Here is a 22240-nt window from a genome sequence, read left to right on the forward strand (position 1 = left end):
AAATTTTGTTTCTAAAATTGTGCTGATGTAAAGTAGACATGTGGGAAATGTTATTCAGTAACGATTTTGTGTCACATAACTCTGGTTTAACAGAATAAAAATTCAAAATTTGAAAATTGCAAAATTTTCGCCAAATGTCTGATTTTTTCACAAATAAACGCAAAAATTATCGACCTAAATTTACTACTAACATGAAGCCCAATATGTCATGAAAAAAAACACATTCTCAGAATCGCTGGATGCGTTGAAGCGTTCCAGAGATATTACCTCATAAAGGGACACTGGTCAGAATTGCAAAAAATGGCCTGGTCATTAAGGTCAAAATAAGCTTGGTCATGAAGGAGTTAAGGAGGTTGCTGTTGCTTCCCAGGACTTCCTCAATAAGCTGTCGATCTTGCGGCCAAGTGGATCCTTAAGTTGAGAGGAGTCTTCATAGGGTAGCCAGATTTCTTGGCTACCCTAGCCACTTGGCTATCCACTTTAGGGATTTCAGTCCAGCACTTCGAGACGTCCTCAACTAGGGGAAGCGATCCTTCATCTCACCTGTAATGTTCAATTTCCTTTCTGGGAATTCCCATTCATCCAGGATTAAATTTTGGACGTTGTCATGGATAGGAAAGACCATCTTCCTTCTTGACTTTAGACCACCGAACAATTCATCTTGGATTGAATGGGATGGTTTCTCCTCTTCAACTCCCATCATATTCCTGACTGCTAGTAGAAGCTCCTCCATATCTTCTGAGGAAAAGAATAATTTTTTATTATCCTCCGTATGACTTGGAGTAAGTTCATCTTCCTCCATCCATTCTTCAGGGCCTGAGGATTCGGCTTCTGAGTCAGTTATCCTTGGGGGCGTATTTTCTCTTTTTGGAAACAGCGGGCCCCTTGGAAAAGGACTGGGAGAAGGTAGCCAAGGATGACTGTCTCTCCTGTCGCACGATCCCTCTTACTTCATGTATGATGGTTGTTCTTCCCGGACAATTTTCTCTGTGCATAGCTGACAAAAAAGCTTTTTTATAGCTGGATGTGAGTTTTTTCTGTAGATGGTGCATTTGCGATTTACAGCTTTTTCCCATGATTTTGGTGCAGGATCCTTGTCTCCCTAGAAGAGAGGAGAGGGGAAATTCCCATAAGGATGGGATCCTGTACCAAAGTTATACTCACTGGGCAAGGGTTTGCGCTGGGCTCTGCAGATGCAGCTCTAAGGGAAGGCACATCCATCATTCAGAAACACAGTCCTACCTTATGGAGTCTTCCATCAGGGTTCTTTTATACAGGAACCGATACCCAGTGATTCTTCTCATCCAATAGGATGAGATCTCTCCCCCTCCGTGATAGGTCCTGTCTTCTGGCGGCTTTACAGTTTGAAAAATTTCAAATTTCCCGCCAAAATGACGGTGCGTAAGGTGGAAATGACGTTGTGCCTTCACTCCTGGCGGTGTACGTCACTTCCTGTGTATGACCAGGACTGCCGGAGAGTGCGGAAGCCATGCCGGCATGCAGGTGCGAGGGGAAGAGAGCTACGAGGCTGGGGGGCTGCGGGAGGCCCCCAGACACATCTTCACCATCCAGCATTGCCAGCGGCGCCAGAGGACGGTGCAGTCTCGCCCGCGGCAGGAGCAGCTGAGGGATGAAGGTCCGGGACGATCAACCTAGGCTGCCCAGCTTCAAGATATACCCCACCCCGAGAGTGTCGCCGGCCCACCCTCAGGAACAGTGAAAAACCTCTTCATCCCTTATTGACAGGAAAATACTGTGGATTAAGGGAAGGGGAGGGCTATTTAAACCTCTTGATTCCTGTCCCTAATTAGGATGGGGAGGCAACCTCCTGTGTGCTTTCATGGAGGGGATTAGAGGAAAAAATACTGGAGTGGTGGTTTAATCTATTTGGATAAAAGCTGGCAAATGCTTTTTTGGTCAGTAACCTCCCATTATATTTTATATCCTGCAGAACACTTAGTACCAGGTTAAGGTCCAAGGTGACCAGGGGCGCCCTATAGGGAGGTATCAAGTGGGAGACTCCCTGGATGAAAGTCTTCACCTGCCAATAGGTAACAATTCTGCGTCGGAACAGAACGGATAAAGCCGATATTTGTCTCCTGAGGGAACTCGGGCCAAACCTGAGTCTAGGCCCGAGTGGAGAAAAGCCAAGATGTTGGGGATCGAGAATCTCAGTGGAAAACAACCACGGCCTCGACACCAAGCGAAGAACACCTCCCAGGTGTGGTGGTAAATTCGTGCTGAAGCGGGCTTTCGGGCGCTAATCATTGTAGCGACCCCCTTGCTCTCAAATCCTGCCTGGGTTAGAATCCAAGATTCAACGGCCATGCCGTTGAACCCAAGGCCCCTGGGATCGGGTGGCAAATCAGCCCTTGAGAAAGTAGATCTGGGCGCTCTGGTAGACGCCAAGGCACGTCGGCGAGTAGCAGCATTAGATCTGCGTACCGCGCTCAATGGGGCCAAAATGGGGCCAGCGGGATTGCCGGCACACCTTCCGTCTTGATCCTCTTGACGACTCTTGGAAGTAGTGGCAGTGGGGAAAGCGATACGGGAGGCGAAACTGGTTCCATGGCAGAACCAATGCATCTACAGCGATTGCCTTCGGATCCTTGGCCCGAACGACATATGTGGGCACCCTGGCGTTCACTCTGGAAGCCATCAGGTCCACATCCGGCATTCCCCATTGCTAACAAATCTGCTGGAAGACTTGGGGATGTAGGGACCACTCTCCGGACGCAAGACCCTCCCGGCTGAGAAAGTCTGCTGCCCAGTTTTCCCCGCCCGGGATGCGAACTGCCGAAAACACCGAATGGTTTGCTTTGGCCCAATGAAGAATGAGCTCTACCTCGCGCATGGTTGCTCTGCTGCAGGTGCCCCCTTGGTGATTCATGTAAGCCACCACCGTGGCGCTGTCCGATCGAATTCGGACAGGGTGGTCTGCTAGAAGGTGCCAAAACTTCTGGAGTGCCAGCTGAACTGCTCGTATCTCCAACAAATTGATCGGGACGCGTGCCTCCTGGTGTTACCACCGTCTCTGGGTTGTGTGGTGGTGACACACCGCTCCCCAGCCGAGGAGACTGGCGTCGGCTGTCCCCACCTGCCAATGGTCTGGGGGAAAGGGTTTCCCCTGGGCCAGAGAGGAACTGGTTATCCATCATCCGATAGACTGCCTGACCTGAGAGGACAGACGACACTGCCGATCGGGCGTGAAAGGGTTATTGTTCCAAGCCAACAGGAGGGCGTGCTGCAGGGGGCGAAGATGGAACTGGGCGAAAGGCATCGCTTCCATTGCTGCCACCATTTTCCCTAGACTCCTCATCCCAGCTCGGATGGTATGAGGGACTGGTTGGCAAAGTGCCCGGACTCCCTGCCGGAGAGCCAGTACCTTTACCTGAGGGAGAATCACCAGCCCTCGGCCAGTGTCGCAGATCATTCCCAAGAAGGAAATCTTCTGAGCTGGCACAAGGGATGACTTCTTCGCATTGACCAACCAACTTAAGCGGGCAAGGGTCTCCAGCGTGATGCTGATATCTTCCTCGCATGCCCATATTGAAGGGCCTAAGAGGTCATCCAGATAAGGCAAGACGACCATGCCTCAAGAAGGCCATGATAACTGCCATAACCCTTGTGAACACTCTGGGAGCCGTGGCTAGTCCGAAGGGTAGCGCTATGAACTGAAAATGTTGATTGATGATGGCGAAGCATAAGAACCTCTGATGAGGAGAAAAAAAAAATGGAAATATGCAGATATGCATCCTGGATGTCTACTGAGGCCAAGTATTCTCCCTGCTCTATGGCCGAGATGGTTGAACGGCGAGACTCCATCCAAAAATGTCTGATCTTGACGAATCTGTTCAGAAGCTTCAGGTCCAACCCAGGCCTGACCGACCCGTCCTTCTTGGGAACCGCAAAGAGGTTGGAATAGAACCCCTGAGCTATTTTGTGTTATGGCACTGGAACCATTACTCCGTTGTGCTGGAGCGATTTGATGGCTCCCAATAGAGCCCTTACCTGGGCATCTACCCTGGGAAGTCGGGAAAGGAAAAACCGTCTTGGAGGGCCACTAATATTCTATTTTGTAACCTGAGTACACCAATTCCTTTACCCATGCGTCGCGAGCGACATTGACCCAGACGTGGTGAAACCAGAGTAGGCGGCCGCCTCCCCTGCCGGTGTCGTCTGGTAAAGGTCCTGAGCCATCTGGCCGATGATTTCTGGGATCTGGATCCTCTCGATCTGGCCTGTTTAGCACGCATTATCCCCAATGGGTTGGCTCTATATGAGACCTGCCGCTCCCTATCCTGGTTGGGTCGCCTGAGGTGGCAGAATTGGGCCCCGTAGTCCACCCGGGGGTTGCGAAAGGCCTGAAAACGTGCCTGAATTGAGTGACGAAAAAACAGTTTAACCGTTTGTTGAGGGAGACACCCGCTCTTCCCTCCTGTGGAGTCTGAGATAAGTTGATCCAACTTTTCACCAAATAGGCGGCCGCACTGATAAGGCAGGGAAGTCAAGGACCTCTTGGAAGTAGAATCGGCTTGCCATGCCCTCAACCACAGGGCTCTTCTGATAGAGATTACATTAGCGGCAGCAAGTGCCGAACAATTGGCCGCATTCAAAGACGCATTAATTACACAGTCTCCGGCCATCGCCATCTGACCTGCGACCTCCAAAATCTCTGCAGGTAGATCCTGCTCCTGCGCGACCTTGCTTCCTGACCATGATACCATAGCCTTAGCTACCCAAGTTACTGCGAACGAGGGAGCGAGTGCAGACCCTGACGCTTCATATACTGCACGAGCTAGGCTCTCTTAATCAAGGAAACAGTAGGGACAGAACAGGGTCTTAGTGGCCAGGCGTGAAACCAGAGGATCCACTATCGGGGGTTCCATCCATTTTTTATGGAGGTCCGAAGCAAACGGCCTACCCCCAGCCGAAGCCGCGGGCTGGATTTTTAGAATCCGCCGGCGGGGCCGAGGACGGCGCCGGACAGTACCCAGCTCTAAGCCGCGGGCTGGATACCACCAGCCACTCTCGGACGAGCGGGACTGTACTGAAAACAGCATCCATCCCGCCGTCCGAGGGGGCAAAACGGAGGACTGTGGGAAGCGCCGCATGAAGTGCTCCACTTGGCCGCCTACCTCGGATGCCGCAGAGCCCTCCCCGCTGCCTGTACCTCCATCCGTGCCCTGGATACTGACGCCTTGATCCGACCAGGTAGAGGGTAGGGGGGTAACATCCAGGACGGTGCAGGCACCCTAACTCCGTCACCTTCTAGGGCTGAGGAGAGGGACCGTCCGCTGCCTTGCAGCACCGCCGTCTAGCGTTGGTGGAGCAGTGGGGGCCGCATGGACTAGTCTTGTGCCTCTGCACAAGCCCATGGTTTCAATACCTAGGGGTGGCCAGGGCTAAGTCCGGCATCATGTCCCACGTCACAGAAGAGGATACGTGGAGGGACACTCGCACGTGCTCGCCCGTTGATGGTTTGGGGAAATCGGACCTTTTCAATAGGATCCGTTGCCCCTGTCTAATCTTCATAGAAAAAATAAAATAATAAAGTAAAATAAAAAAAGACGTCTGGGGAAAACGGCCCAGATATGTCCCACGGTGCGGGAAAGGATACGCGGAGACGATATTCAACACGTGCTCGCCCGTTGTTGGTTTGGGGAGATCGGACCCTTTCAATAGGGTCCATCGCCCCTGTCTTATCTTCATAGAAAAAGAAGTCTGGAGAGACCCAGACACGTGTGCCTCCAAGGACACTAAGCAAAAAACTGATTTCCGCCCGCAATAAGGGCGAGGGTGTATACTGCGGAGGAGGAGCTAACCTCTTTTTTTCACTTAGTGTCAGCCTCCTAGCGGCAGAAGCATACACCCACAGTCTCTGTGTCCCCCAATGAGACGAAGGAGAAAATCGCATCAATATGCACAAAAAGTGCAAATGCATTAAAATGAATGGTATGCTTCTTTTAAGCGTTTTTGCCGATAAAAACGCTTAAAAAACGCAAAAAAAATACTTACGTGGGCACACAGCCTTACTCATCCTCCCCAGGTCCAGAGCAGGGTTTCTACTGCAGCCTGTAGCGCGGACTTCACGTTTACGTTGCTGCAGCCTAACAATGAGCTCAGGGCAGCTTGTGCAGCACACTCAAGCAGAGTTGCGCTCAGTTACTCAGGCAGAGATGCGCTCAGTTAATGGTTGCAGTGTTGCCAATGTAATGTCAGTGCTGCAGACAATAACAGACACCAGGACAAGTATTGGAGACTCAACACTGAACTAATGAGTGGCAGTAAAGCAAGGTTTGTGTTTTTAAAATACAAACTGCAGCCAGGGGACAGGAGATTTCTAAAACTGGGAAACCCTTTTAAAAGTCGTTGGTAAAATAAGGTTTACAATGTGAGCCAGGTGTTTCATTAGACATTGCCGACGTTGTCAGATCCTGCAGAATAAGGAAATATCTACCCTGAATTATTGGTGCTTAAGTAAAACAAATAACCAAATCCCTTCCAGCTGCTAAAATAGTAAGGAAACCTGGTGCTCATATGAAATAATCTGGGAAATAGTGTTGCACACATCTGGAAGGGGCAGCCAGTTATTGGCTAAGACAGATATATCTTTCGGATCTGATTCATTTAGAACTTGTTAGACGTTTTTCTGAAATCTTCAAATTTACTACACTTTTAAGCCCTTAATCAACATCAATGTCTAGTCTACTGGACTTCTAACCAGGACTATATATGTATTATTCTTTTCTACATTATGTCAATGATGATTTCTTCTGCAGGCTGAATGGCGACTTCTGATGCAGATGACATCAATGCAAGTATGCAAAGCTTCAACACACATGCCCCGGACGTGAAAACGATAGGACAGAAGGCAGGAGTCGGAACAGGTTGGTGATTAGGTCTCCTGACCTCAGGGAGATTATTAACCCTTTCATTTTTGAACTTTCATTTATTCCTCTTCTTGGAGGCAATTCAGGATAGTACGATTACAGCACTACCATGCTATGTGTATATTATATATATATTTTTATTCTTTTAGTGGTTCAAAAACAAATTGAACTTTGTTAAAAAAAAAAAAAAAAAAAATTGATTTGTGCTCTCATTTAGTAAAACCCATGACTTATTTTTCAGTTGATGGAACTGTGTGAAAGCTTGTTTTTTTCTTTTATGCAATAAGCTGCAGCTTTTCTTGGTATCATGTAGCGCTTCAATTTTTCTTGTATTGCATTTTTTGGGGGCAGTCATTCAGGCGTTACTATTTTTTGTTAATTGTAGGAGTTAATCAAATTTTCATTATCAGACTTTATAGACATAGTAATCTGCTGGTTATTTAATTTCTTTATTTTGAGAGAGATTGACTTCAGCATTTAAAGGGAACCTGTTGCCTTGTTTTTTTAGCTATTAAACTGGCGCCAGTGTGTTGTTAGTGATGCATTGTGCATCACTAACATGTTTTTGTCAAAGAAAAGCTCCAAGTAGGACCAAATTCACGGCAATCACGTATCAAATCCCGCGCATGCGCACTACCCATCTGCTGTGCGGGCATGCGCACTGATTTCAACTGCACAGCCCCAGCTTCATGTCAGATGACGCAGGAGCCGTTCTGACCTATGCATGCTACTGTGTCCGCTACGGCGCATGTGTGCACCTGACATGAAGTTGGGGATGTACACCCAGAGTCAGTGCGCACGCATGGGATTTGATACGTGGTTGCCGTGACTTCGGGCCAGTCACGGCAATCAAATGCAATGCTGTGGGTGCGCATGATTTCAAAAGTACACTGACTGATCCGTGACTGAAAACATAAAGTCACCGCCCCTATGACTGAAAGAAAAAGGGATGTGAGGGAATTATCCAAAGATATAAAGGGTTTTTGAAACCTAATACTTGGAGCTTTTCTTTGATAAAAACATGTTAATTATGTACACTGCTTCACTAACAGCACACTGGCGCCAGTTTAATAGCTAAAAACAAGGTCAAAGGTTCCCTTTAAGTGGGTATATTGGACTAAACCCAGGTCTATTGCTAGATTAACGTAAGAAAACAAAGATTCAGTAGAATGTAGTAAGAGGGATACAACGTGCCACCATCTACAACTACAGTATATAGTGTATGAGACCAAAGGAAAGGAAAGACACTTCTGCAGAAAGTGGAAGAAAACAGGATTTTTTGGGTTGCTTACCGTAAAATCTGTTGCTCGGAGCCTTCATTGGGGGACACAGTGACCATGGGTGTATGCTGCTGCCACTAGGAGGCTGACACTATGCACAAAAAAAGGTTAGCTCCTCCTCCGCAGTGTACACCCCACCGACCGGCAGGAAATTCCTCAGTTAGTGAGAAAGCAGTAGGAGAAGTAACAGAATAGATTGAAAACAGAACAGACAACTCAACTGTAAACAACCAACAAACATAATAACAGGAGTTGTAGAACATGGGAGGATGCTGTGTCCCCCAATGAAGGCTCCGAGAAACAGATTTTACGGTAAGCAACCCAAAAAATCCTGTTTTCTCGTTCGCCTTATTGGGGGACACAGAGACCATGGGACGTCCCAAAGCAGTCCCTGGGGTGGGAAAACAAACTTCCATCAGGCCAGCGGACTCACCACCGCCGCCTGCAGAATCCTCCTACCTAGGCTGGCGTCCGCCGAAGCGTACGTGTGGACATTGTAGAATTTCACAAACGTGTGAACCGAAGACCAGGTTGCAGCTTTGCAAAGCTGCAGTGCGGAAGCCCTGTGGCGTACCGCCCAGGAGGCACCCACTGCCCGGGTAGAGTGCGCTCTGATCCCTGGAGGAGCCAATCGATGCTTAACTCGGTAGGCCACCAAGATTGCCGATCTGATCCAGCGAGCAATAGTGGCCTTTGAAGCTGGGTGACCTTTCCGCGCCCCATCTGGAATGATGAAAAGAGACTCTGTCTTTCGCAAGGAAGTCGTCCTGGATAGACTCTCATCGCCCTGACCACATCCAGCTTGTTCAAGGACCGCTCCCGAGGATGAGTTGGACTCAGACAGAAGGACGGAAGAACAATATCCTCATTGAGGTGGAAAGAGGACACCACCTTAGGCAGGAAAGAGGGCGGAAGCCGCAGAACTACCTTATCCTGGTGGAGTACCAAAAAAAGGGGAACGGCAAGAAAGGGCCGCCAATTCCGACACGCGCCGGAAGGAAGTGATGGCCACCAGAAAGGCTACCTTCCAAGAAAGGAGAGAAAGGGAAACATCCCTGAGAGGTTCAAAAGGAGGACCTTGCAGAACCTCGAGAACCAGATTAAGATCCCAAGGATCTACGGGCGCTCGGAACGGAGGAGCCGTGTGAGCCACGCCTTGAAGAAAGGTCTTGACCTGAGGACGGGAGGCCAACGTCTTTTGAAATAAAATGGACAGCGCCGAAACCTGACCCTTCAAAGAGCTGAGGGCAAGCCCCGCATCCAGACCTGCCTGAAGAAACGCCAGAACCGAAGGGAGCGAAAAGCACATGGGCGCGATGTCATTGGCCTCGCACCAAGTGAAATAGGCCTGCCAGACACGGTAATTACTTTTGGAAGATGATGGCTTTCTGGCTCAGATCTTGTTATGAATTACTCGATCGGAAAATCCTGCCCGTTTCAAAACCTCGGTCTCAACAGCCATGCCGTTAAATTGAGCGACCGAGAATTGGGGTGGCAAATCGGGCCTTGAGACAGCAGATCTGCCCTGTCTGGAAGCTTCCAGGGGGCGTCCGCGAGAAGATTGACAATGTCCGCGAACCAAGACCTTCTGGGCCAATTCAGGGCGATGAGAATGACTGGGATTCCTTCTGCTTTGATCTTCTTCAACAGTTTGGGAAGAAGAGGCAGGGGAGGAAACAGGTAGGGGAGTTGGAACTGCGACCAAGGAACGGCCAGAGCGTCGGCGCCCACTGCCATAGGGTCTCGAGACTTGGATACAAACTGTGGGACTTTCCTGTTGAGGCGAGACGCCAGCAGATCTACGTCCGGGGTTCCCCATCGACGGCAGAGCAGATGAAACACCTCCGGATGTAGGGACCACTCTCCCGCCGCGAGACCCTCGCGGCTGAGAAAATCGGTGGCCCAGTTGTCTACGCCGGGAATGTGTACCGCAGAAATTGTCGGCACGGAAACCTCTGCCCAATGAAGAATCTTGGACACTTCTGCTAGGGCTGAGACACTCCGTGTCCCTCCTTAGCGGTTGACATATGCCACCGCTGTGGCATTGTCTGCCTGAATCCGGACAGGCAGGCCCCTGAGGAGCTTCTCCCAGTGAACGAGAGCCAGATGAATCGCTCGTATCTCTAGGACGTTGATCGGCAGAGCTGATTCCTGAGATGACCATTGACCCTGAACAGTGTGATTGCGGAACACTGCCCCCCAGCCGAGGAGGCTGGCATCCGTTGTTACAATCTGCCAGTGAATGGGAAGAAAAGACCGTCCCAAGGAAATGAGAGGTGACGTCAACCACCAGTTGAGTGACCATTTGATCCGGTGTGAAAGACGAACAGGACGATCCAGGGACAGAGCCGACCTGTTCCACCTCGACAGGATGGCGTGTTGGAGAGGTCTGGCGTGAAATTGGGCAAAGGGAACTGCCTTTATCGCCGCCACCATCTTTCCCAGGACCCTCATGGTTGTTCGGAGGGACGGAAATCGTGTGATCTCCAGCGATCGTACATCCTGCTGCAGGGAAAGAATCTTCTCTTGTGGGAGAAAGACCCTTGCCCGACGAGTGTCGAACAGTAGGCCCAGAAACACAAGCCGCTGAGTAGGAACCAGACAGGACTTTTTCCTGTTGACGATCCACCCGAAATTGGAAAGAGTGTCTAAGACGACCGTCAGACTTGGGCGAGCCTGTTGAAAAGAGGAAGCTTTGATCAGAATGTCATCGAGGTACGGAAAAAGGACGAGACCTCTGATCCTCAACAAGGCCATCAACGCAGCCATGATCTTCGTGAAGACTCTGGGTGCGGTGGCGAGACCGAAGGGCAGCGCGACGAACTGGTAATGTTCCTGGCGAATCGCAAACCGCAGGAACTTCTGATGTCCGGAGAATATGGGAACATGTAGATCGGCATCTTGGATGTCTATTGAACACATGAATTCCTGCTCCTCCATGGAAGCGATTACCGAACGAACCGACTCCATCCGGAAGTGGCGGAGGCGGACTCTTTTGTTGAGTAGCTTGAGATCCAAGATTGGTCGGACCGCCCCGTCTTTTTTCGGCACCACAAAGAGGTTCGAATGAAACCCTGTGAAACGCTCCGCCTCGGGAACGGGCACAATCACCCCGGAACTGAGGAGAGAGGTGATGGCTGTAAAGAACCCCGGGATCAAGGCTGGATCTTTTGGAGGGCGGGATTCGAAGAAACGATCTCGCGGACGAGAAACCAACTCTATCTTGTATCCTGACGATACAACCTCCCTGACCCATGCGTCCTCCACGGAGGCCAGCCAGACGTCCCTGAAGAAGAGTCGACCTCCCAACTGGAAGGGACCCTCGGAAGTCCGACGATAGTCATGCTGATGTGGACCGTCCAGATCTGGATCTGGATGGTCTGCCCTGGGAAGAGTGTGATCGCCAGGAGGGGTGGGTCTGAAGGAAACTTTCTTTCTATCCTGACGTGCCTGCAGTCTCTGTTGGTTGGAAGGGTTCTCCGCCGTATTGAAACGGCGGAAAGCCCGAAAGGGACGAAACTGACGCCTTAGTGGGGGTCTGCGAGGCTTCAACTGAGGGAGGAGGGAACTCGTGCCTCCGGTGGCGTCCTTAATAATCTGATCCAATTGGGATCCAAAGAGGCGCACTCCCTGAAAAGGCAGATTAGTATGAGACTTCTTAGAAGACAAGTCCGCCTGCCAGGCCTTGAGCCAAATCGTACGTCAGATTGCCACTACGTTGCTTGACGCCTGAACCGCGCAGGATGCGGCATCAAAGAAGCAGAAAGCAGATAATCCCCCGTATGGGAGATCTGATTGGCGAGATCGGCCAACCGCTCTGGTTGTTCTTTATCTAGGATGCCCTTACGAAGATCCTCTGCCCAAGTAGCTATGGCCTTTGCTGCCCAAGATGAAGCAAAGATTGGACATACCGCCGCTGAAGCCGCTTCGAATGCAGACTTTGCTAGGGATTCTATAATCCTATCATTAGCATCCTTTAAAAGACGCCACACCTGAAAGCGGGAGAAACGTGTTATTAGAAAGTCTGGACACGGGTGGGTCCACCGAGGGAGAAGCAGACCAGTTGTCAGTGAGCTCTTTGGCAAACGGGTACAGCACGCCGAGACGCTTTCCTCTTTGAAAGCGTCTGGTCGGATCTTCTCTTTCCTTGGTAAAAATCTTTCCAAACTCGGAATGGAAAGGAAATACCCTGGAGGGTGTTTCCGCCCGTCTGAACGAAACCTCCTGATCTGAGGATTTCGCAGGAGAGTCAGCAATGTCGAAGGTATGGTGAATCGCTGCAATGAGGTCCTGCACCGTAACCTTCATATTCGCATCCTGGTCCGAATCCAGCTCTAAAATCCCCTCAGATGACCTGTCCGAGAACGCTTCACCTGACTCGGGAGAGGAGGCCCGGGAGGGAGGCTGCTGAGAAGGACTATGCGGTGAGATGGGACAAGGAAAGGATTCCGGCTGGAGATCCTGCCTGGGTCTTTTGCAACTAACACTGGCTGGCTCAAATGGAATCTCTTGAGACCTGCTGGACCCTGCAGAAGTGTCCAGGGGCAACTTATCGAGAACGGCTACTAGGGACTGAGACACCTTGGTGAGGTCTGCCACTGATTGTGATAGAGACGAAGTCCAGCTAGGAATGGGGGGTTCACTCTCGCATGGAGCAGTAGATGGCTCCTGGACGGCGTCGGGCTGAATCAGATTGCTGCAGTCTAGGCAGAGGGGAGTGGACTGACCTGAGGGAAGTTTGCGATTGCAAGAAGAGCATGCAAAGTACTTGACTAAGGTGCAAGAGGAGGCAGGAGGACGAGAGCGGTCAGACTTAAAATTAGACATACTGACGGACAGTCACTGAAGCAGTGCCGGAAGGTTGGGGCACAGGAGGCAGAGGAGGGTGTCAGTCTGCAGTCGCAGAGCTACTCACGGTCCGGTGTCCTGTCGCAGCTTCCAGCAAATGAAGGTGCACGGCTCGTCTGGGCCTGCAGGGGGCACGGCAGATAGGACAGCGTCCGACTGACAGGCTGCGAAAATGGCGGCAGCCTGAGAACAGAGCAGGAAGCGCGCGCTTCCCTGCAGAGACCGAGGAAGAAGATGGGCGGGGCTATCCGCCAATGCTAAAAATGGTGCCATCCTATGGAATAGCCAGACTGGGAGTGGGTGGAGACAGCGCCGCCTCAGGGAGACCTAGAGTGAGGGGAGAAGGCAGTGGGCGGGCTTAAAGTGGGCGGGAGGAAAGCCCGCCGGAGAAAGAAGGCGGGGGGCGTGGCCGCGACGCAGGACAAGGCCCAAGATGAAGCCGGGGCCTGGATTAGATGTGGCGGCCACCTGTCAGCGTGGGGCGGCACGGAGGCCCCGCAGCACTGCCACAGCGACCGCTCCAGAAGGATCCGTGACTGGAGCTGCTGAGGTGAATGGGACTCGGGGCCTCATACTTACCCTGCCTGATCCGTCTCTGATGTAACCTGTGAATAAAGGTACCTTCATCCAGCGTGTGTTGTCATTCCTGTAGAAGAGTATCCGCGCCTCATCCGACCGACAGGCTCTGGAAAGCGAGTGGGTGGGAGACGGGGAACGAGGACCATCTGGATCGCCTGACACACATCCGTGTTAGGGGGCTCTTGGTATTGCTGTAGAGACCTATGAGGATACGGGGTGGCAGTACACGCCGTACTCATAGTCTCTTTGTGGGACTACAGATGTGACTCTTCACTCTGTATCCCTCCGGATAACCTGAAAGAAAAAACGACGCACATTGAGGTAGATAAGGGTCTAAGAAAGACCCGTGTCCACCTCCTACTGACACTAAGCTAAACTGAGGAATTCCCTGCCGCTCGGTGGGGTGTACACTGCGGAGGAGGAGCTAGCCTTTTTTTGTGCATAGTGTCAGCCTCCTAGTGGCAGCAGCATACACCCATGGTCTCTGTGTCCCCCAATAAGACGAACGAGAAATATTAGAAAAAGACGCATGGAAAGGATGAAACAGCCAACGAACGTCGGGTGCTTACCTCTTTGTGATTTGCTGAGGATCATTTAATATTGGATCATTTTCAAAGGTCTCTTTATCGAAAAGTCTCTTAATAGCATATCCTGCAAGCTGCTCCATCAACAGGAAAGTCTCATTAATGTGCAAAAGCATTGAGAAGTAATGGTCTTCCCCTCGAGACAAAACATGTATGCTCTCTGTGAGGAGAACGGTGGACGTCTTCTCCAGTCTCGAGATCTCATCCCACGAGATGATGAGCTTAACTAGCAAAAAAAAGGAAAATTCAAATTATTAAAACATCAGCATCATATATTAACTCAGTTATCTAGCTTCGCACACCGTAATCATCTAGCATCACACATGTACACCATCATCTAGCATCACACACGAACATCGTCATCATCTAGCATCACACATGTACATCATCATCTAGCATCACATATGTACACCACCATCATCTAGCATCACACACGTACACCATCGTATAGCATCACACACGAACATCGTCATCATCATCTAGCATCACACATGTACACAATCATCTAGCATCACACATGTACATCGTCATCATCTAGCATCACACACGTACACCATTATATAGCATCACACACGTACACCATCATATAGCATCACACACGTACACCATCATATAGCATCACACACGAACATCATGTAGCATCACACATGTACATCGTCATCATCTAGCATCACACACGTACACCATCATATAGCATCACACACGAACATCGTCATCATTTAGCATCACACATGTACATCGTCATCATCTAGCATCACACACGTACACCATCATACATCATCACACACGAACATCGTCATCATCTAGCATCACATATGTACACAGTCATCATCTAGCATCACACACGAACATCGTCATCATCTAGCATCACACATGTACACCATCATCATCTAGCATCACACATGTACACCATCATCTAGCATCACACATGTACATCATCAAACATCACACACGTACACCATCAAACATCACACATCTACATTATTATGTAACATCACACATCTATATTATCTAAATTCATACAGTGAAATCTTTATGTAAATGCCTCATACACATCACAATAATATCAGCTGAACCTGCCGATATAAATGGGTTTGGCTGCAAGTGTATGGGGGTCCCGATAGGTGACGGGGAGATTAGGATCCAGTATGTCCAATGTCTAACAGCCATCCCTTTTGTTCTCTATAGACGAGCCGCCCCCACAGATGTCCGATAGAAGCTGCCTCATAGAGAGCACAGGAGCGCTCGGCAGAGTTGGGCAAGATGGCTGGCACCGGAATGACCAGCTGAACCATCATTCAGCCGAAAGCAATCAAAAGTATATGTGGGGCTTTACGTCATTACATCCGATCATACAACCACTGGTATTACTCTATATCCAGAATCACTGCCAACAAGTAGTGTCACTATAGGGGATTAAGGGTATCTGTTACCAGGATCATAATCCTCACGTCTCAGGGACAGGTCAGGATCGCTGGCAATTCCTTTGATAGTAAATGCTTGTTGCTCTTATTTTTGTTCAGTCCATGTTTCTACACTACTGAAACCTAGGAACAAGCCTAAAACTAATGGAGATTATAGACCAGAATGCAGCCATTATGAGAGCTCTTATTATCAGATCACTGGGGTTCCATGTCCTCTCCTGACCCAACAACTGACAGATTGACAGGGGTTACTACTTTCATCATCCACAAGTCCTTCATTGCTTATATGACATGACAGTGTTCCTATATGGAAAAGAGGAACAATACCATGGTTGAAGGATCCCTCAATGATAATAGGAGATCACACAGAATGGCGATTGGCTGCGATCACTGACAAGTGTGAACAAGGTCCTGTTATATCAGGATTCACTTTTAAATACAATGTGTCATCAGAAAACGATCAATTGTTTAAATACTGTTTTAAGTTAAATGTAAAAAAATTTTTGATGCCTTTTTTTTCAATTTTCCATATCAGTATATTAAAAAATTGAAATCAAGCAATCATCATACTGGCCACTAGGCCTAATACTGGACTCATATACATCCTCTTTTGTATAGCACCCTTTTTATTTTAATCGCATCAGTGAGGACAATGAGATTGCTGAAAGGGTAAGCAATAAAATGTAGGCAATACAGAATCCACCATTCACAATAGGTGATGTCACAGCTCACCTGCTCCCTCTCTGTTCATAATGTTCTGATAAGAGCATGCTCATAAGATGCTTCAATACAATTCAGTAGGACATGAGTCCAGTGCATTGCTGCTATGTCAAGCCTAATGGCAAGTGTAAAAAATGTAACTCTTTTTTCTTAAAAGAGGTTGTTTATTACCCGACATCCCTTTCTCAATCTCTAGGTTTCCCTCTCAGTAATATAATAACACCTACACTCACCTCTGGTGCCGACACTGTTCCAGTGGTGTCGGCACTGGCTATGCCGGGGTCTATAAAAAAAAAAAAAAAAAAAAAAAAAGAACTCTGTATGATTTAAATGCACTTTTGCTTTTTACTTATTTAATTATAGCAAGGTTTTTTTCATTTTGTCTTTTGTAGGTTTTCTATGCCGGGGTCTGCAGCCAATCAGCACTGGCTTCAGTCTCCTCGCCATCGGACATAACGGACACCTGCAGAAGTCAGAGCTGTGTTTGCTCTCTCTTTCCCTCCAGATGTCTAATTTATCCATAAGAGGGGATAGTGTAGCCAGCACTGATTGGCTGCATGCCCCAGGATAGCCAGTTCCAACACCAAAAGGGAAACATACAGATTGAGAAACGGTTATCAGAGTAGTGGACAATCCCTTTAAACATAAATAGTGATATGAAAACTAAAATAAAAACTAGTACAGAAGAATTTATTTTTTTAAATACATTTAAACGACTATAGGATTTAAAATAGACTCATAAGCGCTGCTGCTATAAGCGCTACAAGCAATTTTGAGACGTATAGTACTTCAAGGATTTTACTGTGCAAAAAATAAGCATATTCGAACCTCTTAAGTTAAAACACAGACAGGAATCAAAAAGTACATTCAACACAAGTTGTGTAGGATGGATGTATTAGGTCATTTTCCAATGACATATTGCTTTTCCAGGTGAATACTATTCTACATTGCTCATGCATGCATCCAGTGACCATACCTGAGCCCCATTCTGCGTCATCTCTCTTCCATGAAAGACCTGTGTATAAGTCCTTCTTCCTATACAATCTGAAGGCATCTGATAATGCGCTAACTATAATTTGCTTCCTGAACAATCAGGTGATGCAGGGAACCATGAGGGCATGTAGGGTTGACAAGGAACTAGCAAAACGATAAATGCAGGCCTTTGTATAAAATAGTGAAACTCACAAAACAGTTATAAAACTAATCAACATTATGTAGAATTTGGATTTTAGAAACTTACACTCTGAGCCCAAAAGAAACGAATAGAAGCTTAAAAAGTTTGTGCTGAGATATAGCCAACCCTGGCAAGGAACTCTGCCCCTCCAGTAACTGCAGGAGTAGTAGGTCACCAGCTTCTCCTGGTCAGGCAGACCAAAGCATTTCTCAAACTTCAGGAGAGCTTCACGAAACTTTTCAGGATCCTCTTCTTTCACAAATAAGCTTTTCCCTTCTTCAGCAATGAGACCCTTAAAGAGAAGTGATCAGATGAGCTCAGACAATTTATCATAGGACAAGCAGCATCTCAATGGTAGGAAAGTGTAGAAGATCCTACACTACCTATTATGTCCCTAATACTGGGTTGTCCCCCTTCAAAAAAAATCCTGGTGTCAGGTTACAGTTTGTAGAAAAATAAAAAAATATACCACCTTTTAATCACATTAATCCCCCGGTCCACCGCTGCTCTCAGTTTCAGATATCGGCTGCAGCACTGACGTCATGCCGATATCGCGGTAGCCAATCAGTGAGTGCAGCAGCTCTGAGTGGGACATTCTGGCGGAGGCCCTGAGCTTTCTCATTGGCTGTTGTTCTGGTCGAAATATGAGCTGCAGGCCAATATTAGACACCCAGAGCAGTGGTGAAGACTCAGCAGTGGTCCTGAGGACGGTGAGAAGAGCGTTGTCTTTTTGCTTTTGTTTTTTTTAAACTGTATCTGTGAACCAGTTTTTCCTGAAAAGGGACACCCCAAAAGGGTCGCACTTGGCCTCCACTCCAGACACATTGGGCTTTCTCAGGATCGCTGGAGTTCCCAGTGGTCGGACCACCAGAAATCAGTCAGTTCTTCCCCATCCTAAGAATAAGTGATAACTTTCAGTCTTAGGCTAGTTTCACAGTTGCGTTTCAGGGCGCAGCGACGGCTTGCGCACGGCCGCCGCTAATCCCCGCCCCCTGCCGCGCCTCCTCCGGTAGCTCTGCCTACTGGCGCATGACGCTGCATGCATCCCCTATATTTATCACTGGGGACGCAGGCCGTGCGCAGTATGCGTTTGGCGGCGCATGTGTCCCTTTGACGGTGCGCCGAGCGCAACCAAATTGCAATAGGTTGCGTTTGGCGCTGGTCGGCGCACCGTCAAAAGGACGCATGCACCGCCAAACGCATACTGCGCACGGCCTGCGTCCCCAGTGACAAAGATAGGGGACGCAGGACGCATGCAGCGTCATGCGCCAGTAGGCGGAGCTACCGGAGGAGGCGCGGCAGGGGGTGGGGCTTAGCGGCGGCCGTGCGCAGGCCGTCGCTGCGCCCTGAAACGCAAATGTGAAACTAGCCTAAGAAATACCCTGCTAATGCCCAGGTTCTGAATCCTATGTTATTCTGTTCTCCACTTACAGGCAGGAAGCCTTCGATGGCCTTTTTGATTTTTGTCATGAAAATACAACTTCTATAGAAAAAAAAAAGGACCTACCCTAATTTTGCCTTGAACAAAGCTGGTAATGTCATCACTTGAGTCTAAAACGGGCAATGTCTTCAAGACGTTCTTCTCCAGCCATTGCCAGTGTTGCAATATCTCGTCCCTGCTGGCTCCTAAGAAAACAAACGCGGTTATTGTAAATAAAGGAGGAAACGATCGCTGCGGTCAGGCAGATTTGGAAGGTTCGCAGCAATGCTTTGTGTTAGGTTTCTCTGTGTGACACCAAAGAAGCTCCACAGATTATGTGCTGTAAACAGATACGCTGTGAAGGAAAGTGAAGTGAACAGCATGCCATAATGAGACTAGAGACGAGATGAACACGAGCATCCCTGCGGCTATACGGTATGCCATCCCAGTGGAGCCCACCCACACACGAATGTAGGAACAGAGGCTGACAAGTCTCCAATACACACCAAGAAGACCAGCATTATAGCGTGGCTGGTCGCAGAACACGGGGGCACACTGCGAATGAAGATGACAAAGCCTTGTGCCACACCACGCACACTTTTACTTCACAGGCAGCAAAAACGTCAAGTTTTAGCTGGACCAGCTGTCTTATGGATGGGGCCCCTGGTAGATAAAATTGGGGGCGAAAAGAATCAAGTAGAGAATTCAAGCGCCCAATCTCATGACATGCCTGGTCACGGCTCACCCTGCGCTCCCCGTAGAGAGCACATGATCGCTAACATAAGCTGACCTTTCAGGTCTATCGGGCAGATGGGAGAGAAAGCAGTCGGCAAGACGCGCATGTGGTCAACAGCTAAGAGTATGTTCACACAAGCCTTTTTAGCAGTGTTTGAGTGTGCCAGCAAAGTGAATAAGATTTTAAAAAAACAAACTCTTACTCACGCTTCACTTTTTCCTTGCGTTTTTTTTTTTATCTGCAGTGTGTCAATTCTTTCAGCGTTTTGCAGCATTTGCCACACATTCTAAAACAAGTTAAAACGCAGAGAAAATGCAGAAGTGCACGGCTTTTTGCAAAGTTTTTCCTGCAGAAAATAAAAGGCACAGCTAAAACGCCATGTGTGAACATAGCCCTTAGAATGTGCATACACCTTCACACGGTGGCTTATCAGTGAGCAGGCTGGGTAGCCTTCATGCCAGCTCCCTGTGATTTACCTAGATTTAGGCCACGATCAAGTATTTTACCTCAGTATTTGGTGAGTATTTTACCTCAGTATTTGTAAGCCCAAAGCAGGAATGGAACAAACAGAGTAAAGTATAATAGAAACCTGTCACCACTTCTGGATTTATCATCCACTCCTGGTTTTGACTTACAAATACTGAGGTAAAATACTCACCAAATGCTGAGGTAAAATACTGACCAAACACTGAGGTAAAATACCGACCAAACACTGAGGTAAAATACTGACCAAACACTGAGGTAAAATACTGATCAAACACTGAGGTAAATACTGACCGTGGCCTTACGGTGTGTCCCAGGTAACATTCATTCCGTTACTCACCACAAGCGATGGACCAGTACACCTGAGACTCCGGGGTTTGGTGGAGGATCCTGAATGGGGCCACCTTAGCAGTCGAATCCAAAACCGCATCAAGAGTTCCCACAAGAAGACCTGAAGAGCGAAGGACAAACAGGAGCGTTAAATTCTCTTATTCTTCTGGCATCAAGCTAAACCTGCCCCCTTCCTGGGAAGATTTATAAAGAAGCGACATTTCCACAGCTATGCATTATTTTTTGGGGGATCTTTTAACATCTATTTGAAAGAAATGGGGAAAGGCGCAGCAGGGGTACAGCAAGTGCATCTGGCTGGGATTTCACCAGACCTAGCTAATTTACATTAAAGTACCGGATGTCTTTCTAACTTACAAAAATAAAACGATAAATTGACCTTTCAGCTAAAACCTATAGTGCATAAGGAAGCAAGTGAGCTCAGGTTACTGCAACCAGCTGAATTATTCATTCACGTCTACTCATCTTTCTGTCCCCTGCAGGGTAACAGAGCGAGGAGCTCTCCACCTGCTAATATCTACGGCCATTACAGCTAAAAAAATAAGAATCGTTCACAGGACTATGGAAAACTTCAGAAGATAAAGTCAGAACTGTGCTAACCAGTGGTCACAGTCAGGGAACGCATACAAATCATAGGACTCCATAGCAGTGATGAGCGAACGTGCTGGGATAAGGTGTTATCTAAGCATGCTCGGGCGCTCATCACTTTTCCATAGCAAAAGGTCTACAGTAATTGCTCCTGCACCTCCTTCATAAAAAAAAAAAAAAAAAAAATACGTGTTGGAATAGGCTGGGTTAAATCTCACAATTTTTATAAACAGGGAGAGGCACAAGTATACAGTAATTATACCCCTACTGAAGCCCCTCACTGTTCTCACCAACGATACCCCTTTCATGGCTGTAATAGAGAATAATGCATTTTTTATCTCAGTAGTAGGGGTGGTTTAAAGGTCCGTTAAGCAAATATATTTTCAAAGTAAAGTAATTGCAGTGCGCCCATTTTAATGCATCTTTAATTATTTAGGTATTTGCCCTATAGCAATTCTTCATACCCTTATTGCTCGCCAATGGGCACTGCATTCATGCGACCTCTTCCTCCAGTGCATGGTTATTTGAGCTCACTGAGGGTAGACGGAATCTGGTTATTGGTTGCCTTTGATTATTATTATTATTATTATACTTGTTGTACTAGTTGGTTATATACTATTTGGGCAGGGGTATGGTTTTTGTATTCTCGAATGTTTCTAAGTGATTTTATTAGTCTTATGTGTGTCCTTTTTGTATTAATAAAATGATATACTTATTGATTTATTAGGTGTGCACATCCTTACTGCATTGATTCTTTCTTCTCCCATTAATGTCCATTTTAATGCATGGGTAACTAGTTAACATCTGCCCAAACCAAGTTACCCAGAGAGGCACGCTCAGCGGTTCTCTGCCCTGCAGATCGGTCACGAGAACGCTGGGTTTGGGCCCTACATGCAGATATGGAAGGACATGCACTCTTCCTCCGCACCGAACTGGATTTATGGAGGCCCAGGACAGGGAGCATTTGTAGGTTTTGATAACCTTCATTTATCTCAATGGAGCACAATTGTGCTTAACGGGAATCTGTCAGCAGGATTTCACCCCCCTAAACTATCGTATATGCACACATAGCTCTGTCTGAGACAAGTCCAGGAATACCTTTATATGGCCAGTCCGTTCCTCCATTACTGAGAATGGAGCGTTTGAATTTTTAGAGACGGTGA

The 22240-nt window shown here is 48.1% G+C and overlaps 1 protein-coding gene across 1 annotated transcript in view; it reads right to left on the minus strand.

The window, feature by feature from the left end:
- Positions 1 to 22240, minus strand: part of TBC1D8B (TBC1 domain family member 8B) — an 88292-nt gene that overhangs the window by 59211 nt on the left and 6841 nt on the right. Inside the window, exons 2-5 of the mRNA XM_073543622.1 lie at positions 20482 to 20592; positions 19010 to 19128; positions 17569 to 17794; positions 14170 to 14410 (exon numbers count right to left, since the gene is read on the minus strand). Of these exons, the coding sequence (XP_073399723.1) occupies positions 14170 to 14410; positions 17569 to 17794; positions 19010 to 19128; positions 20482 to 20592 (697 nt within the window). The remainder of the gene's footprint in view (positions 1 to 14169; positions 14411 to 17568; positions 17795 to 19009; positions 19129 to 20481; positions 20593 to 22240) is intronic.

Source organism: Dendrobates tinctorius, unplaced genomic scaffold (genome assembly GCF_039654945.1).
Source record: "Dendrobates tinctorius isolate UK_male_01 unplaced genomic scaffold, ASM3965494v1 ptg000133l, whole genome shotgun sequence".
NCBI classification, from domain to species: Eukaryota; Metazoa; Chordata; class Amphibia; order Anura; family Dendrobatidae; genus Dendrobates; species Dendrobates tinctorius.